Source organism: Diadema antillarum, unplaced genomic scaffold (assembly GCF_040938485.1).
Source record: "Diadema antillarum isolate AM-2024a unplaced genomic scaffold, OU_Dant_1.0 seq00000855_RagTag, whole genome shotgun sequence".
Classification (NCBI taxonomy): Eukaryota; Metazoa; Echinodermata; class Echinoidea; order Diadematoida; family Diadematidae; genus Diadema; species Diadema antillarum.
The window spans coordinates 452,889-467,440 of record NW_027271726.1 but is presented as its reverse complement, the minus strand read 5'-3'; the positions used below and the strand labels follow the sequence as shown (position 1 = coordinate 467,440).

Here is a 14,552-nt window from a genome sequence, read left to right as displayed (position 1 = left end):
GAACATTTTGATCACACACGGACGCACACACGGACGGACGCACGGACGGACGCACGGACACACACACGTACGGAGCCCGTTTCATAGTCCCCTGCTCGAACTCGTTCGGCGGGGACAAAAAATGACTATCAGACCTTTTTGGACCAACATGAAACATGCGTGACTGTAGTAAGCTTAAAATATATTTTTCAATGCTAAATATGGAATGAAACATGCTCATATCATTATGGATCTTCTCATCAACAAATTTTCAATCATTTGATGCTTCTTTGCTGAGCACCTTGGGATATTTTCCTACTCTAGGATGGGATCCTGATCACATCTACGGGACGTTGCTATGTCTGGCAAGGCTCAGTACATCCGTGAGTCGTTACAAACGGCTAGTCAGGGAATGGTCTGCACAATCACAGGACTTCATCAGAGAAAGTTCACTATAAGCAGCTTGACAGTTGGTAGTAATCCTCGTGGGGACTGCCAGCCGAGTTGAGGCTACGATCCTTTCTTATCTTGTTTGCCCCTCTGTTTCAGAGATTTCTCCCAGGCGACCCGGTGTAGGGTGTACAACCTCATGGCTGTCCGTGCATCCACCACTGAGCTGTGTTCCCCCTCCTGGATGGTCACCCCAAGAACAGTCTTAGCAAGCTTCTTCAGACCGGGACGTTTTGTCTGACAGGACAAAATGAGAAAACTGCATGACACACCCAATCAAGTAAAAGCCTATTTGTATTTCAAGACACCCTGCAGATTCTTTTCAAGCAATACTGAAATCATGCAGGAATCTGGTGAATAATTAGCAGAAGTTGGAAATTTGAGAAATGTGAGACTGTTTTAACCTCTTGAGTTATCAAATACTGTATACGGCGAATATTTTGCGAGGTTTTTATTTTCGTGAATTTTCGCGAGTCAGGTGCTATTCGCGAAATTAAAGACACGCGAAAATATTGACTCTGATCCTGATGTGAATGTGACGTACGCATGTACATTTCTCTGTTCCGTACAGGACTCCACAATCGCAAATTTAACCACTCGCGAAATCGTCAGGAATTCCCGATTTGCGAAAATTTAGACTCGCGAAATATATGGCGTATACAGTAATACATCCAATGTCACTTAACTATACATATAAACCTATACAATATGTATGTTAGTATTGGTCTTGTGAATGTTTGCATTAAAAATAACATAACTTCCACTGGGTAATTCCCTTAAGTACAATAACATCAAGATTACAACTAACACAAGCCCTGAACACAGAGTGATGTACATTACAAAAATGTCATTTGTAATCAGGGAGAAAGATATATATTCCCAGCACATTGTTCTGGCACACATGCTGAAACAGGTTTACATAGCTTCTTTTCCTATCATGAGCAGTTTACATCCATAATGCTCATACAATACATTTATCTCTATGTACTCAGCTGCCATGCAGCTAAGTTTCATCATTAAAGAACATTTATCACAAGCTGTACATTATGTAAGTGAAATGCAATGACGACAACCAAACTTGTAATGAAATCATAAATCATCTTCACATAAAAAGATGACGGACAGACAAGTGGGCAGATGGCTGCAGAGAGAAAGAGACATATGTAGATACATTTAAGTATACAGCTAGACAGCTACACATACATACGCGGAGAACTGAATTTAAAAGCCTCTTTCTCAAACTCACCTTCATGATCTCTCTAAAGTGAGGATAGGTAGCGGTGTCCCTGATCAGTCGGCGAGGATGACCGAGAAATAGTACCTTACAGCGTCAGGAAGCAAATAATAAACATCGTGATGGAAAGAAACACAAGGGTTACACAGCAAGGTCATGTCACTGCTATAGTAAGTCTAAAGAGCTTTTGGTGACATTCAGGGAGAATTCAATGTCCAAGGTTGGGTGCTTACAATCATCTCAGAAAAATGTGCAAATACCATGTTCATGTTGTATTTAAAGGCAGAACGAGTAACATTACCTACCAAATGCAACATGACCATTACCTCATAGTCCAGACAGGCAAGACATTAAAGTGTACCCAGAAAGCCTATATGCAGACAAGATTTGGTCTAGAAACCAGAACGTTCTACATATACACTAAACTATCACAATTTTCACAATGAAGGTCTGCATGCATTCATCAAAACTGCCCCATGTTTGCTGTTGACTATATCTGTGTGAAGTGTGATATGCAGTTGCTAATAGATATTTTGTTCTAGCTAATCTTCGAACTTGGGTCACACTCAAGAAAATACAAATTAATATTCACAGTACTGTATGGTTGTTAACTGACCATGTGATAATTTTCATCCCTAGTGCCAACTCAAAAGAAAGTAACTGTGCATTTCATGCTGTACTATTCAAATGAGCTTTGCTCATAAGCCAAGCACCACCTCACATTACCATGGCAACCTAGGGATGAAAAGCTGGAGATGCATTCTCCTCACCTTCATGTCATTTTTCAAAGCATGTCCGACTAGGACTCGGTCCTTCATGATTGCTGCAACTTCCTTCTGTACAGTCAGAAACTCTTCAGCTGATAGACAATGAAATAATTGACAAACATCAACAAACCACATAGATAGCATCATCAGAGACTGGTTTCATCAAACACTAACGGCTACAAACTCTCTGTATATCAATTTGCTTCATGTTAAGTTCAAAACAGTAATATGACATCCACAGCCATGAAAAACAACAACAAAAACCAAGCTTTATTTTCTTTCCAATGCCAAATCAAAGGAGTGTTGGTTTTGCTGGTGTGTCTGATCTCCTACAACCAGTGCAGCATACGCTTCAGATTTCTACTCTGCATTGGTCTAAAAATTTGGATCTGAAGCACTAAAGACTAAAAGAAAGCAAATTACTCATTTCGAATGAAAACAAAAAAAAATGTAGTTGTTATTGAACAAATATTGTGATTAAGTGGTGTCCATATGATTGAAAGACTGAATGTCACATTATGGCTCTCTACACAAAGTCTTTCATGTAGCAAGCTGACTGTAAATTAAGAAATGCATTCAAGTAGAAAATTTGGGGTGATCATACCTTTAGCTAAGTTGACTGGTCTGACACCACTGACCGCTGTCCTGTAGTCAGTGACTTTCTCCCTGGGCTTGACAAACTTGTCATAGATACACTGACCATACTGGTTGACCATGGACACTCGGGCAAGAATGCTGTCCTTTCCCATGTGACCGACGCCCACCATCTCGCAGTCCAGCCCAACACACTTTGTGATCCTGTCCAGTAAGAAAATAGAACCATGACCCAGACATGTAGAGAAAATTAATCAACAAGTATTTTTCAATAACATCACACTCCAATGATTCAAACAATTGACTTTAATCTCAGTTTGTGACATTTCAAATGATTGTTGTAAAATACAATCAACTAGTTTTACTTTAATAAGAGTTACATCAAACATTTTAATAGCAATGGTCAATTTCATTGAATTCACTATCATTTATCATTAGCTATTAATTGCAGTTATCTCATTAAAACCTATCATAAAAATGTTTCAATCTTTATTCATTCCTGTCATAGCAGAAGTCTTAAACACTAGAAATGTTTCTACATGGTTAAGCACTGCAACAGTAAAAGTTCTTTTTAAGTTTTAAAAAAATAAAATAAAATAAAATATATATATATATATATATATATATATATATATATATATGAAAAATAGCTAATCTCAATAGGTTGGAGGCCATTTGTAAACTATGTCACCGGAATACAGTATTATCAATTTTGATATTCAATTTCTTTATCACACATCATAGATATCCAATAAGTCGTGTTCAGATTTACATCTACATTCTCAGGCATCAATAGAAGGTAGATCACAATCTTATTCTGTGATAATGTAATTTCTAAAATCTGTGATAAATGTGATTTCTAAATGTTCACTTCTTCAACTACTGTACATGGTATTCATATAAGTCTTGTTCACTCGTCTTTCTTTTGCAATTTCTTTATACATTTTATGGGGGAGGAGAAGGTGGTTAAAGGGGAGCGTGAGTAGTTCTTGGTGAAGTCTGGAATTGCTAGTTATTATGCATAGCTACAAGGGTGCTTGAAATCAGAGTCGAATACCCCCCCCCCCCCCCCCCCCCCCCACACACACACACACTTTGCAGGAAATTTCTTGATGGCTACTGCAGGCATATACCTGTTCTAGACTGTCTTAGTCCTTAACCTGCCAGGTACTTAACTTGTCAAGCTTTTTCATCAGTCAGTATTCAGTAATTCCATGTGATACCTGTCAGTTTAATTTGAGATGGTGGTTTACAGGTATGAACGGTATTGAGGCTATGTCCTAGAGATAGAATGAATTACTAAATGGGTGGGTGCTGCCTCTGAGACTTGCTCGGAAAGTTGGAAATGAATTGAATAGAGAGGAGACTTGTACGACAGTGGTTATTCCCTGTGGAAATCGTCTCCTTTCTGGTCTAAATTTAGGACAGCTAAAAGTTCACACAATTTGTCAATGACTGAGAGGTCATTTCTTGTCAGTTTGTGATGAGAGGAAAAGGAAGTGATGGCATCTGTGGGGACAAGAATAATAATTTCATGCTGATTGCTTTGAAGATGATATTTTTAGGCCCTTTCTATTGTCATGGCAGGTCTAGGCATCAAGACAGCCATTTGCGATGTGCTGGATGATACCAGAGTGCAGTTAACAAAGTTATACAAGATGGCCAGTGACATGGTTGAGCAGTTGGTTGAGGCTAGGAGCAACAACACCACGAGAAAGAACTTTTTGGCATTCCTAGAATGAGAGGCCTTCCTCAAAACAGGAGGTAACACTATACCAGCAGAACCAATTCATGTGAGAGCCTACATATCCAGTCTATTAAAATACATTGCTTCATTGAGCATGATTCAGGCAGCTATATATCCAGCCTAAAGTAGGCTCAAGGCATCAGAGTTGTCTGACCCGACCGATCTGACCATTCGTGAAGAACCTTGTAGAGGGCACAAAGAGGTGCCCGTCAAAAGCCGTTGAGAGGAGAGACATCATTACTTTGGAACAAATCATTCAACTGTGCCAGATGCATGATGGATTGGAGAGTCTTATGGTATCGAGAGATCCCACACACATAATTCTCAGTTTCGCTGGATCATTGAGATAAGACAAGAGGAAGTCGTTGAGAGCATCAAATGTTTGTTTTTATGTTGATCATGTTGTCTTTGCAGCTGAACAAAAGCAAGACGGATCGGTATCGTAAGGATAGTACTGTGTTGATAAGCAAAGGCGAATCAAGCACTTGTCCTTTGAAAGCACCGAGAAACATGAATAAATCTGGTATCACTCTGGGTTCCAATCAGTTAGACCAGCACTCTGTACAAAAGGGGAGCAGAGTCTTGTGAAAAGGAATATAAAGCTCAGTTACAAAAGAACATGAGAGACAGCGGTAGCTAGTTGTAGTTGTTTACCTTTGGGAGCAGTGATTTAAAAAAATTTCAAGATATCACATTTAATGCATATGTGTAGGTCTGTTCTATCACATAACATCCTACCATATAAAATTTTCACAATAAAGCCTAAAATATAAGGAGATTTTTCTCAATAAACCGTAACTGTAGATGGTTTAGTCTGGAAATTTTTTTGAATTATAACTATTGTTCCCATTTTATGTATTTAACAATACTTAACATCGATTATACGGATTCAATTTTTTACAGCGATTGCTTCTATCCCTAACTCACATTTTATAACTATTTTAAAGCACTAATGCTGGGTTTTGTTTCATCTGCAAATGGTAAATTAAGCCTTTAAAGGGAGCATCTAGTCAAATAAAGTTAGGTCTGTGCTCACTGAGAACAGAGGGTGCTAGTGTTGTAGTGGCATTAACTGAATACTCATGCAAGATTGGTCAGGATACATGGTGACAACGGGTATCACTCTTCAGGCTTTCCGTTGTAACTTACTCATTAGACATGACATCTGCTCCTTCTGCTCCGGCCTCCCCATCTCTACCTCCTCCTTCTCTGTCTCCTTCAACTCCTCCCTTCCCTTCTGGAGTAATATTCTCTTCCTCTAGGAGGGCTGGGTCCACATCATCAAACCAGATCTTGTTCTCCTCTTTTTTTGACCTGCCACACAGAGAAAACAATCTCCTAACTGAAATGAATTCAACTCAATTTTATTCAGCTGGAAAAAGCATATAAATTGCCACAACATACATCTATGTTGTGATGATGGAAACCAGGGCCCAGATTCATAAAACTTGTTATCAGTGACAAGTTGTCATAGTTATTATAAGCTACGGAAATCCTTGCATCTGATTGGCTAAGAGCAAATTTGTCACACAAATGTGGCAGTTGTCACTGATAACAAGTTTTATGAAACGGGACCCAGGTAGCATACCCATAGAATTAGAATATGCTGTGTGAAGATTACAATTTCACTACAATAAATATAGCACCACCACTACAATACAACTAATGACGAAAAGATGATTGATCACAAAAAAAAAAAGTATGCTTTGATCCAACATGAAGATCTCTTCCTCTTCCTAGTTAATGCACTGTCGTGGTGATTGTAGAATTTTTGACGCTCTGTATCTAGTTTTTTATGAAATACTGGCATGAAAAATGAAATATCAGAAAAAGATGAATAAGTGTAGAGCAGCACTATTGGTCATGATATTATCTGGTAATCATTCAACCTTTATTTTGACTGTCACTGTAATCTCATCTGTTTCTGGGTGGATTTGTTTTCCCTTCCCATACCTATCAGAGAAAGGCATTTCTCTTAAGTGCATATTCTTTTTTCTTTTTCTTTTCTTTTCTTTTTTTTTTTGGGGGGGGGGGGTTTCTATGCTTTTTTTTTTCTGAAGTGAAGAGTACAAGTACATGCATCATATACTTCAAATAATAATAATGACCATCCTTTGCTTCAATCAACATAAACCCTTGAAAAATGAAAGAAGTTGGATGACACAACGATGTATCAATGTAAGCAAAGCACCTTAGAGGAAAAACTTACTTGTCATCTGATAAGTCCTTCTTTCTTCTGCCTGGCTTGTGCTTCTTGGGAGCAGATGACTTCAGCTTCTGAAACACCAAAATGTACATTGCTGGCATCATGTATAATCAAAGGAGACATTATGAGCTCACTCGTGGAGACATCATATGGTATATCTAACTTTCTTGTTTAATACCTTTAAGATTTATTATGTTTGATTTATGTTAGTATTGTCTGGGGCAAATTATTTGTATAGGGCCCAAATGTTTTTCTCTCTCTTCTTTCTTTACAACACAACAACATAATCAAAGGCAAATTCCTCATAAAGAGTAATTCTTGCCATAGCAGTCTAAAACTCATTACAGTCAGTAATGAAACATTACACTAGAAAGAAATCACAAAAATTCTTCACATGGATTCTTTTCTTTGTTAGTTTAACAGGTTGCTTCATCATTTGAAGTTTTATATTATTCATATATTTACTAAACAATAAATATAACATAACACGCTTCCTCACACAGCCAATTCTCTTTTCATGAGAGCATCTACCAAAGTTAATTGGTCCTAGCAACTACAGAGTAACATGAGAGGATTCAATGACAGAGCAGATACCACATGGTTACCGTGAGAAGTGTCTTCCAGTTGGTTGCCACATCTTGAGGCTGGCTTGGAGGCAAGGGCGTCTCAGTCCCAGACGACATGCCTGAATCAAGACTATCAGCATCAACCTTGGGACACTTCCTGCTTTCACCATCATCACGCTTTGCTTTCCTCTTTGTTCCCTTTTTCTGATTTTTTCTCCTCTTGAGTTCAGATGTCCCTTGACAGGAGTCACTACTGTCTGCAACAGAGTCACGAGCTGCTGTTTTTCCTCTTGACTTCTGAAAATCACTATCTTTATCACATTTTACCAACCTGCTACTATTGTCCTCCTCCTGGTTTGATTTGTGCTGTTTTGGCCTTTCAAAGTCTGCATGTGAACTATTTTTCAAAGCTTGTCCCACCTTCTCTTTCTCTTTTCGCTGCATGATCTTGAGTTTCCTTTTTTCCTTCCTTTTCCTTTGCTTTGCTTTCTTAGCATCAGTTTCAACTGTGTTTGTGGCATTTTGAGAATGGTTCAAGCTTTCTAACTTGGAATTGATATTCTTTTTCTGAGGCTTCCCGCCAAGAACATGATTTTCATTCAAAATTCCAGTAACTGCGGGGTTAACTTTTGCCACACCTTCTATCTCGTGCTTATGATTGGCTTGCTGCAGCAACTTTTTATTCTGCTTTCGTTGCTTTTTTCGCTGTTGCATTTTGGTGTTGTCACTTCCATCAAGTTCAGGCTTTTCTTTTGATATCTGTTTACTAGGTTTAGCTGTAAAGTTTGTCGCCGTGCTCTTCTTTTGCAGAAAATATACCCATGATTTCTGCTTTTTCTTGCCTGGTCTCTGGGATGCTTTCATGATGTCTGGTCAAGCTTCTTACCACCTCTGATCTGGGTTCTGTAAATGAAAACATTTGAAACAATCAATATACAACTTACAAATCAATAATAATACAAGAGCCATTCCTAAAGCAAACATGGGGTTATCTTACTGTACACTGTTGAATGCACATGCAGCACACACACAAACTACACTGCTGTTTCAGAAATATAGATTGTACTTGGAGTCTAGTGGTCTGATCCCTGAAAACTTTGATGGACACCTGAAGATCTTCAGAGACAGAGACGTTGCTAGAAATTACAGTTTGGGATAAAAAACAAACAAACAAAAATCAAGATCTAGCCACATGGCATAGATTATATAGGGTCCTACAATAATGGTTGCAATTTGATCTGTCCTGGACCTTGAATGCGGCAGACTGCAGACACACATACATAGAACTTGTCTACAAAAATATGACATATGGGACAGAATAATAATTGGCTATTAGTTTGGCATGTGCATGCACATGCAGGGCAGGGCAGCGCAGCACAGCCAACAATCTCTGCAGACTAAAGAAAGAAATACATTGTAACAGTTAGGCCTAGTTACACTGACATTTTGTTGACAGAGTAGTGAGCGCTGGCGAGTTGATGCGATGCCACTGATGGCTTGCACCCACAGGGAATTCGGGGGGGGGGGGGGGGGGTGGGGACAGAGAATAATTCATATAGCGTACAATTGTATTTTTGTTAAAGATTGGTTATTATTTGCACATACTAAGTATCAAGAAGCATCTAGATGCAAAACCAAGTCAGTCAAGTGTTTAAATATTAAAACATGCATTTCATTTAACATGTTTAAAAACCTTTCCCCCCAGTGGCAGCGGATCCAGATGGGGGTACACCGGGCGTGCATCCCCTCTTTATTTTATGTTAAAACAATCAGAATTAATAAGAAAAAAAATGGGGGTGGGGAATGTGCGCCCCCTTTAACTTTGAAAAGGCGCCTCCCGGGATCCCCTCTACGGAATTCCTGGATCCACGCCTGCTTCCTCCTCATTTTGAACAAGGAAAAATGAATATGAATTCTACTTGATATTCCAGTAGGTTGCCTAAACTGCTAAAAGTAAAATCTACACCTATCCCAATTTTTACACAGATCTAGGGCTAGGCCTAGATATATCAAAATATCAAGAATAAGATGTCGGCCAAATTGTGATATCGGTCCCCTCTCGTTCTGCGTGTGCGTCTCCGGCCTCCACTGTGTGCAAAGTCTATGGAGGTTGAAAGAAGTCCCCAGCTATGACGAAATGAATGGCGGTGAATGGAGTGGTTCCTGCCTGGCTGGTAACTATACACAGGCCAGTCGCTGCTGTAGTAGCGACAAGGCTGTACCGGCGGAGCAACAAACACGAAGAGAGGTCAACGATCGGTCACATGCACATGATCTGAATGCAGGTCGACACGCTGTCGACCATGCTGCTACATACACTCGTCAAGCAGCGACCTGCATTCAGATCATGTGCATGTGACCGAAATGGCCTGGTGTGAAAGACGATGTACCGTTCGCGAGCCTTTCACACATGCTGCATATAACCATCATTTTAGGTAAGTTGTTAAATTCAAATTTCAATATTGATAGCGTAGATATGAAGTCTCATTATTATTTTGTTCACCCGATGAGTTTGAGGTGACAAAAACTGATCTTAAGTATCAAAATTCAATCCGATCGCATGGAAACTGCCATGGCGATCGTTGACCTCTCTTCGTGTTTGTTGCTCCGCTGGTACAGCCCTGTCGCTACTACACTACAGCAGTGACTGGGCTGTGTATAGTTACCTGGCTGGTAGACAACATGTCTGATAAGTTTACTCTTACTTTGTTATTAACTATGACCAAATGGCAATATGACTATTAAAAATTGTTACGTTATGACATTTATGTAAATCTAAGTAGGGGCCAGACTATTCAAACTAACTTTATTTAACGTTGGTGTAGATTCTATTAGCAGGTGCAATTTTATAAGATGATTTGTAGGTAAATTTAATTTTAGTGGGTCATTGTCGGTAATGCCTTGCCCTCGCTCGTTCAAAAATTACGAGGGTGAATTTAGTGCCAGTGGTCTGTACACTAAAACCTCAGGGTCACTTGCGGTGAGTCTTAACAGACAAGGATTGATTTTATTTTTCATTCAGCAGCAGTCCACTATGAGCTACGGCGCAGTCCGTGCCCAGCCAGTGCAGTACAGTGGTCATTTCCCATTTTGTAAATTTGTATTGCATTATTGTGGATATATATAGTGCCATCGATTCACTTACGCAAATTTAAGCGTATCGGACTAATACGCACGTGTTGAATCCCTGTTGCGATGCCCACTCTAGCTAGTGGCCCTACCCTCAGATGTATGATGGTTACAATGATGGTAGGAACCCAATCAAGTCGCACGTCGGCACGTCTTTGGATTCTTAGTATGGCCTATCCACCGTTTTGGCAATTTTCCTGCTTCTCAGTCCATGTTTCGCACTATTACAGCACCTCTAACGTTACGCTACTAGCTTAGTGCTACTGAAAAAAAAAAGTCGTGTTGCGTTGTACCGCCTGCATGCACCGCAGCTGCTTTCGTCACGGTCTGGCCTGCTTTCAACAACTGAATGCGGCATGCGACTCACGCACGTGTTATCAAAGATCCTCTATGGTTTTATGTGTTGTGGGCTGTGTTTTCGTGCAGTGGAGACAATTCATCAATACGGCAGAGATGTGTGATCTGGCTGAACATAATGATATGGAAGAACATCCTGCTAAACGGTAAATTATAATTTTAATGTGGAGAGTATTGTGTAGTAAGATTTCCACGTGACGAACGGCATACTGCAACTAACTAAAGCCATGAAATGAGCTGACGGTGCTTAGTCGTTTGAGAGAGCTTCGAGAGGTCCCTGCCTAGACCCACTTGTTCACTTCTGTGTTACTAAAATTTTATAGTAGCGAACTAATGGTGATTATAAGCACAATCAGGGTATGCAATCATGACTTTCTCACTTTAAAAAATTGTAACTTCTAAAAGAATGCACCAACTGACTTAAAAATTCACATGCAGCATGCTAAGACATCAGTAATCACATGTGGTAAGACAATAGCTAATTTCTTCTCATTTACTGTTAAGTATTGAAGATTAATTACCAAAGAGTCCCCCAAAACCCACGTAATGCGTCAAAAAAAGCGTTTTACAACTTACGTAAAATCAAGATTTGAGGTCCATATTTTAAGTCTACCCCTATGTGTTTGGTATCAAATTAATGGATTTTTTCCTGGCATTGCTTGCATGCAATAAAAAACAGTGGTTCTTTCAGCTGGAGAAAGTTATAAGGTCTGAAGTCCCATCCTGGTAGGAGTGTAATGCTGGCTTATTTTTGTGACATTGTGACCTTTTAACCCATGCTGTACAGCTATACATGGAGAAACAGCTTATTTTTCTGCTTTTCCTGAAAGTACCGAAGACACACTACAATATGGTGCGCTGTTTGCCAATAAATGTTCAGCAAGTTTTGAGTTTTTAGCCATTTTCAAATGCTGAGGAAAATAAGTGCAGCCGTTTTTCAGTATTTTCAGTGAGGTTTATCCTAATTTGACTACTTTAGAGAATCTTTTCCCCTCATTGAATATCCTTGTTTTTTATGCCTCCGCCACGAAGTGGTGCCGGAGGCATTATGTTTTCGGGTTGTCTGTCCGTCCGTCCGTCCTTCCGTCCGTCCGTCCGTCCGTCCGTCCGTCCGTCCGTCCTTCTGTCCATCCGTCCTTCCGTCCGTCCGTAATGAATTTTGTGGACAGGGTAACTACCAAAACCTTATGAGGTATCCTAATGAAACTTGGCATGTGTGTGTATTAGGGGGTGAAGTTGTGCCTATCAACTTGTGGGTGCACATGCTCAAGGTCAAAGGTCAAAAGGTCAAGGTCAAATGCTTAAAATTTTACTATTTCCCCCATATCTATGCAATGCCTGAAGATATTTTCTTGAAACTTAGTGTATACATGTACTACCCAATTAAGATTCTCTGGTGAAAGTTTGGGGTCATGAGGTCAAAAGGTCAGGGGTCAAAAGGTCAAGTAAAATGTTAAAATTTCACTTTTTTCTCTGTATCTTGGAAATTGTTCAAGGTATATTCATGGAACATACACTTGTAGTGTATATGCATCTACTGACTGGCAGTGGTCATCTAGGGAACTTAGGGTTCATGGGGTCAAAGGTCAGGGGTCAAAGGTCAAGGGCAATACTTCAAAATCTTACTATTTTCCTTATATTTATGCAATGCCAGCAGGATATTTTTTTTTTTAAACTTGATGTATCATGTCTAACCCAATAGAGATTCTCTGGGATTTTTTTTTTTTGCCAAGAAGGTCAAAGGTCAAAAGGTCAAAGATCAAGTGAAAGTGCTGAACTTACTTTTTTCTCCATATCTCGGAAGTGGCTCAAGTTATCTTGAAACTTAGTACATGCTGAATTTATGTATGTTCTGCCTGACAGTGATTCTCTTATAAATCAAAGGCCAGATGAAAATGATAACAATTTACTGTTCAATACAGAAATTGCGCTTTTTCTCCATACCTTGAAAATTACTCAGTGCATAAACTTATGAAATGGTCAAAGTCAAGTTAAAGTTCTTAAATCCCCAAATACATGCTCTCCTATTCATCCAATCAAACATAGGTCAAGGAAGGTAAACATTCAATACATTTGTGACAAACATGGCATTTTAATATTTTGCCAATTTTGTGAAAATGTAATCACACATTGTCCACATGTACTATAGACCTATTAGGAGAATCATGCATTATGGCGGAGGCATACCAGTCGCCATAGCGACATTTCTAGTTTAACCATGAATTGTACATATGTAGAAATCTATTGTGTGAAAATTTTAGCAAATTTGAGCAATAGGAACTTATTTTTTTTATATTTTTACAAATTGCTGAGCATAAAAAAGTGCAATACATGCCCATGTTATACTGCATGAAGGTCATATGATAAGTGTTCAGTGTTCATATTTCAATGCTTGTTCAATTTCTAAAGATATCATAAGCAAAAACATAGTATTTTGGCTTAATATGTCATTGTTTGAGTGTCACAGCTTGGATATCAACTCAAGTCATCATAAATCTCACATTCATTCTTCTATCTGTGTTTACAAATATGAGAATTGATCCAAACACTGTGCGCACATTCAAGGTCAAACTGTACAGATATTTTTTTGATGAAAAATATCATATCTTCCAAAGTACCAGCCCTAATTTCTTAAAAATTTGTAATAATGGCCACTATGTGTCTGTTACCTATTCCTGAAAGTTTCGCCTCTTCACTCTTTGGCAAAAGTGAAATATGATAAAATATGTAAAAGTGGCTTTATTTGAATTCAAAATAATGCCTACAAAATTGATCATCCATTTTGAGAAGTGAGAATATGAAATTTATTCATATTTTGTGATATGTCATGGCTATGTGCTGGTGGTGAATGAAAGGGATATTTATCAGGAATATCTAACAGCAATATCAGATGAAAAAAACATTCTCCTTTTTTTTAATGAATTTTTCCAATAAGTCATTTCAATGTAATACGAAACCCCTAATTTAAATGCTAATTTATATGCAGTTTAATGCAAAATTTTGACTCTTTCTTTACATGAAATGAAAATTTGAACACTCAGCTATAACAAACAACAAAAAAAGCATTTTCACCAAGTTTTTTCATTTTTGCCCTGTTACACAATTGCATACCCTGATTGTGCTATTGACCTAATAAATTTACTCCTAGCGTTACTGCTAACATCTAACCGCACTGCACTGCCGACCCCAACAGTCAAATACATTGTACGTCGATTACAGCGCCCCGGGGTTGCATGAATACCTGAAAGTGTCTTAGTCAACTTACGGCTCTTGTGATTATGGAAATTTCGACAGAATTTTTACCAGTGAATCCGTTCAATTGTAACGTTGTCGTTGTTTACCGGCAGTTTGTGAGTTAGGTCTACTCCTACTCGTACCACTTAAATATTATTACTAGATTAGAAGTTGAGAATCTACTCAATTTAATACTGACTGGTTTGACTGGTCTATAACAGCCTAGCCCTGGCCTAGGTTTAGGGGATAAAGCTAGTGCTAGTACTATATGATCAGGCTGATGATACTA

The 14,552-nt window shown here is 38.8% G+C and overlaps 1 protein-coding gene across 1 annotated transcript; it reads right to left on the bottom strand.

Moving 5' to 3' along the window:
- Nucleotides 1-489: 489 nt before the first annotated feature.
- On the bottom strand, nt 490-10,877 carry LOC139740481 (uncharacterized). The gene is made up of 8 exons (XM_071651076.1): nt 10,689-10,877; nt 7,583-8,446; nt 6,981-7,048; nt 5,921-6,085; nt 3,035-3,228; nt 2,434-2,522; nt 1,676-1,750; nt 490-666 (listed from the first exon to the last, which is right to left on the bottom strand). Exons 2-8 carry the CDS (start codon nt 8,405-8,407, stop codon nt 490-492), a joined length of 1,593 nt encoding a protein of 530 aa, XP_071507177.1. The 5' UTR covers nt 8,408-8,446; nt 10,689-10,877.
- Between the last annotated feature and the right edge of the window lie 3,675 nt (nt 10,878-14,552).

What these genes read in the sequence shown, in the direction of transcription:
- LOC139740481 (XM_071651076.1), bottom strand. Translation starts at nt 8,407, where the DNA reads ATGAAAGCATCCCAGAGACCAGGCAAGAAAAAGCAGAAATCATGGGTA. An exon ending in AAGGACTTATCAGATGACAA is followed by an intron (nt 6,086 to 6,980) that starts GTAAGTTTTTCC and finishes TCTGTGTGGCAG; the next exon opens with GTCAAAAAAAGAGGAGAACA. An exon ending in GCAGATGTCATGTCTAATGA is followed by an intron (nt 3,229 to 5,920) that starts GTAAGTTACAAC and finishes CTTACTGGACAG; the next exon opens with GATCACAAAGTGTGTTGGGC.